The sequence below is a fragment of the Balaenoptera acutorostrata genome, chromosome 8 (genome assembly GCF_949987535.1).
Source record: "Balaenoptera acutorostrata chromosome 8, mBalAcu1.1, whole genome shotgun sequence".
Taxonomy (NCBI): Eukaryota; Metazoa; Chordata; class Mammalia; order Artiodactyla; family Balaenopteridae; genus Balaenoptera; species Balaenoptera acutorostrata.
Window position 1 is genome coordinate 36742421 of NC_080071.1, and position 5346 is coordinate 36747766.

At 50.8% G+C, this 5346-nt stretch overlaps 1 protein-coding gene across 1 annotated transcript; it reads left to right on the top strand.

The window, feature by feature from the left end:
- The first annotated feature begins 2243 nt into the window (after positions 1-2243).
- HOXD1 (homeobox D1) lies at positions 2244-4313 on the top strand. The gene is made up of 2 exons (XM_007190438.2): positions 2244-2889; positions 3248-4313. Exons 1-2 carry the CDS (start codon positions 2244-2246, stop codon positions 3580-3582), a joined length of 981 nt encoding a protein of 326 aa, XP_007190500.2. The 3' UTR covers positions 3583-4313.
- The last annotated feature ends 1033 nt before the right edge of the window (positions 4314-5346 follow it).

Sequence of the window (5346 nt, forward strand, 5' to 3'; positions counted from 1 at the left end):
ACCCTTCCTTCTTGACCCCTTGGGGCCTCTGGACCTAGGAGCTGTGATCAGATGAGTACCATTTGAGAGTGGGTCTTATAGTTTTGAGACAAGAGTGTGAGAGCTGAGATATTATGAGAGAAAAACTGGTAAAACTGGTAAAAATTAAAGTCTAGCCAGTCGGGGGATGAGGGGGCATTGTGAACTCAGCAGCATCTGACCTGCTGATACTTTTGCATTAAGGGCACAGAAGGAGGACAGTGAAGAAATGCATCTATATTTGACGCCTGAGCTAGCTCTGAAGAGCTATATCATTTCCCAACCAAGGTGCTAGAGAAGAGCCTTTTTCTCTTTTTAAAAACTATTAAAAATAAAAACTATTTAGGACCTTTGTTGTGTGACTGGCTACAGGAGATAACTGAAGTAGCAATATCAAGTTTGAAGGGCTATTTTCCAGCCCAGGATTTTATTTCCCAATTAAATCCAAGAACTTCAGCAGTGCAGGAATCCTAGACCTCCTTAGCTTTGTGCTCATTCCTAGGTGTCTACCCTCTACCTACCCCCTCTCCTCCAGGCTCAACCCTCCCCCATCCTGGCTCAACTTCAGCCTCAACACTGGTAACACTTCTGGTGTGGCTCTGTTTATTCACAAGTTCACATCCCTGTAAGGAACTGGCTCCCTGGACTGTAAAAGCTCCTATTTTCCAGACTTCCACAGAGTGGAATTTTAGGCAAGGGCTCAATCGCTCTTTCATGACAAGTGGATCAGTAAAACAATAATAAAACCTCGGTCACCATAACTCAGAGGCTGTAATAGATCAAGTCTTCAAGGGCACTCAAATAAGCCAAAAGTAGACTCTTTATTCACACAGAGTTTTAGGAAACCACCCTCTTTCATTACCGCTGTGTGTAAATAACATTTATTTATTTAATTTGTTATTTGTCCTAGAGCCCAAAAGAGGGAAACATTTAAAAAAATGTTCAAGGAAGTTAGAAGGTTTATCAATGTAAAGCTTGTCTTTGTAACCCTTCTACTTTTCATTTCCCGTGCCAATTGCACTTTTATTTCCCGTCTCTCTACACTCAGTAAACAAAACCATATTATCAAGGGAAAGACGTGAGCCCATTAACATTGTGAGACCTCAGATTTCACTCGCAAGAGACGACGCAGCACTTATCTGATAGAACAGAAGCTTTAATTGCTTCGAGGTACAACGCTCTCCAGACCTCTGAGATCTGACCGGTCCCTGGGAAGCCTTTGCGCCCTGGAGCCAAAGCGCCTCAGAGAAACCGTGCGCAGCAACGGTGCGTGTGCCAACCTCCCAGAGAGCAGCACAACGAGCGTTCCACTCCAAGGGCAGATTCTTTATTTTACAACCTAGTCAGAGGTGGGGGAATCTGCTAAACGTCCCACAAGGCAGAAACTTTCTTCTGTCCAAATCAAACCCCTGGACTCCAATACTCGCCCTTATCATGCCGCCACAAATGGAAGCAATCGAAGAAGCTGCGAAGTAACATGAAAAATCTAGCTTAAAAGTGAAGAGTTTGTGCCGCCCCAGCTACACAGCACCTACAGCGTAAAATTTAGTCCCTAGAGTCGGGGGGAGAGGGAAAAGAGGGAAAATTAAACGTCTACTCCAGGTTTAGGAGAGAGATTAGGAGGAGTGCCGAGAACACTGAAAGCGCTTAAGGGCTCAGAGAAAAAGGGAAGAGGAATAACTTTACCTTCCCTGGAGGAGGCTTGGAGCGGCCCCCGAGGGCCTTTTAACACCTTCCACACCGCGGCGCCCACCCTTCACACCCGAGAGACTAGCCACCCACGATGCAGAAGACCGAGCTCTCACCCTCTCCATCCTCTCGTCCTTACCCGAGCGGCCAGTCCTGCCTTTCTGCCCCCACCTGGTCCAATACCTGTCCGGGAAGCAGGCGTCCCGCGCTCTCGCCCCGCCCTTCCCCAGGTAGCCCCAGGACAGGGCGCCTCTCCGCCGGGCCGGGGTAGGGCGCTGGGCGGAGGCCACCTGCCGGTTGGCAAAGTTGGCGGCGGGGCAGGCGCGTGGAGCGGCGCGCCAGTCGGGACCCAGGCCGTGCTGGGACGGCGCCCATTGGCCGGCCGGCGCCACGTGGCCACCCCGCCCCTATATTAGGCCTCTATTTACCCCCGCCTGGCTTGCCATGGCTCGGCGAGGGCAGCTCGGCTAGAGAGGGAAGGCGGAGCGGCGCCGACCGCGGCGGTCCTGCGAGCTCAGGTGGGGTGGACCGGAACCATGAGTTCCTACCTGGACTACGTGTCGTGCGGCAGCGGCAGGGGCGGCGGCGACGTGCTGAGCTTCGCGCCCAAGTTCTGCCGCGCCGACGCTCGGCCAGTGGTCCTGCAGCCCGCCTTCCCCATAGGCAGAGGCGACGGCGCCTTCGTGAGCTGCCTGCCCCTGGCCGCGGCCCGAGCGGCGCCCTCGCCCCCGGCCGCTCCGGAGCAGCCTCCCGCGCCGCCCCCGGCCGCGCCCGCGTACGCGCCGTGCCCCCTGGAGGGGACCTACGAGCCGGGCACGGCACCTGCCGCGGCTGGGGGCGCGGACTACGGTCTCCCGGGGCCCGGGCCCCCGTACGACTTCCCGTGCACGCTCGGGCGGCCGGCCGACGACGGCGGGGCGCACGTCCACTACGCCACCTCGGCCGTCTTCTCGGGCGGCGGCTCCTTCCTCCTCAGCAGCCAGGTGGACTACGCGGCCTTCGGCGAGCCCGCCCCCTTCCCGGCGAGTCTCAAAGAGCCGGCCGACGGCCACTCCGGGGCCTTCCAGACCGCGTCCCCCTCCCCCGGCCTCTACCCCAAGCCTGCGTCCCCTTCGTCCGGCCTCCCCGCCGCCTTCAGCACGTTCGAGTGGATGAAAGTGAAGAGGAACGCCCCGAAGAAAAGTAAGTGCTTGGGCCTTGGACGGACGGACGCCACTGGGGTTGGGGACGGAGCCTGCCTCGCGGAATTGCGCCGGGGGCGTGCTGTAGCTGTCGCTCTGGACGGCGGTTTGGGTTTTATGGGGGAAACGCGGTCCGAGGCATCATTAAAGCAGGCGAATTCCATTGAGCGTGCCCCGAGTGCCAGGCATTGAGAAAATTGCGGGAAGGAGCACTCGGTGAAGCTTTTCTCCTGGCACAACTGTGTTCGGAGACCCAAGAGGGCCGCTCAGTGACTTTGATTCTAATGTGGACCCAAAGCTCTCCGGAGCCTCGTCTCCGCCTCCTCTCGCCCCGCTGATTCCCTGTCTTTACGTTGCAGGCAAATTCGCCAAGTATGGAGCCGCCAACTCGTCCAGCGCGATCCGCACGAATTTCAGCACTAAGCAACTAACAGAACTAGAGAAGGAGTTTCATTTCAATAAGTACTTAACTCGGGCCCGACGAATCGAGATAGCCAACTCACTGCAGCTGAATGACACCCAAGTCAAAATCTGGTTCCAGAACCGCAGGATGAAACAGAAGAAAAGGGAACGAGAAGGGCTTCTGCCCTTGGCCACCACCCTGACTTCCCTCCAACTTCCCCTCTCAGGAACGAGCCCCACCAACTCTGGCAAGAACCTGGGGAGCCCTTCTCAGGCCCAAGAACCTTCATGAGGTTTAGTCACGAGGCTGAGGAACCGTGGCCTGTAGAACTTATAGGCCACCCCACCCTTATCTGGACTTATTAGCTCAGTTTGGGATGGAGGTGGGCAGGGCAGAAATAATAGAGGTTTCACTTGGGAGAGGAAGTATCTTGGTGGCTTCTGAGTTCGGAGCGGTGGGTGTACAGATGTTAATTTGAAGTCTCTAAAGCCACTGATCTGTGTATTAATTGTGTCTTATCAGGGAAAAGGAGCCCAGCTGCCCGCCCAGCCCTGCTGCTATGTCGCCTAACTTAGTCATGTGCAATTCTCGGTGCAGAGTGGCAGAGTATTCCTTGCTGAGCTCTACCAACACCTTGATGTGCTCAGAAGAGCATCTACCCAAAGTTTTATCTGGTTTTAATTTAAAAGACAAGACTACATGTATTCAGCTTCTAGAGATGACCAAAGCTAGTTATAGTTAGGGCCTCCTTGATGTATAAGCTGCTTCAGCAATGATCTTCACGTTTGCACTACAGGTTTTGTTTGTTTTCTTTAAAAAGCAGTTTCTACCTCTCCATGTGCCTGAGTGAAGATACAATCGCTGTTTAGTTTGTAGCTGAACAAATCCACAGGGTGGGTAAAGATCCTGAACTATACCTTGACACCAGTTACTCAAACTTGAATGTAAATATATACAGTATGTATATTTTTAAAGAGGTTTGCTTGCAGTGAACTCATATATGACATTTAATGTCATAGCATGTAAAGGGTTTGAACTTTTTTTTTGTAATAAAAATAACAGAATGTGCTACCTTCTGCTTTTCCTTACACTCTTATGTTTTGATTATCTTTCCTTAAAGCTGATTCAGTTTCTTCTGTTTGGAATTTCTTGATTCAGCTATGGGAATTTGTTAGGCTGATAACTTTAAAAAACAACACTTCTTAAAGGCTGTGTATGTGAACTAGTTAGGGACGATTATCTGAGCCGTTTAAGGGAGAAAAAAACCTACTCTGCCCAATATCCAAGTAATTATGGAAGTATTTCCGTAAGTGCCCTAGTTTTATGGTGAATATGTAGACTGCACCTTAAGTTTAGATGTCCACTGTGGGAATGTTGTATAGCCAAGGAGACACTGCAGAGAGATCTCCTTGTCCTTTTCTCTCTTGCTCTCACAAAAGGAAGAGGAAAGACAACTTGAAGACTTTGTTAGTTGGTTAGTGTTCTGAGAAAGGCAGATGCACATCAAAAAATCTCAATGTCTGAATTCCCATTTCCAAAGTCAAGAATTACAAAGGAGGATGGGAGAGGCCAGTAGTCGCAGCTTTCCACTTCCTGTAACCCGAACTGAGTGTCTAGCCTTGTAAGAGCACAGGGGTGCCTTTCTGTTTTTAAAAAAATGATATATTTTCAAATGAATTCTTTGGAAGAAGTACAGGCAGAAAATTTGAAAGTTGGCAAGAAGGTATGTGATAAATAAAACACTTCTTATTTCCATCCAGCCCCCTAGTTCCCATCCCTGAAGGCACCTGTGGTTGAGCAGGCTTTTATGTAACCTTACACAAATATGATTTGAAAAACTGTGGTGTTAATACGCAAAATCATGTGGATACTTGGGACAATTGTTGGGGGAGAGGGCAGGTCATTTCCCTCACTTTATAGATAACTATAGCTCTATCTTTAAATTCTCTGTATAGTTCAACTGAAAGGCTTAAAGGCCCAAAATAATCCAGCTAAGAGCTTCAGCTCTCCTGTTAGCAGAATTTCTAGATTCTAGTGTAGTACTTCAACCCAATA

What these genes read in the sequence shown, in the direction of transcription:
- HOXD1 (XM_007190438.2), top strand. Translation starts at nt 2,244, where the DNA reads ATGAGTTCCTACCTGGACTACGTGTCGTGCGGCAGCGGCAGGGGCGGC. An exon ending in GAGGAACGCCCCGAAGAAAA is followed by an intron (nt 2,890 to 3,247) that starts GTAAGTGCTTGG and finishes TTTACGTTGCAG; the next exon opens with GCAAATTCGCCAAGTATGGA.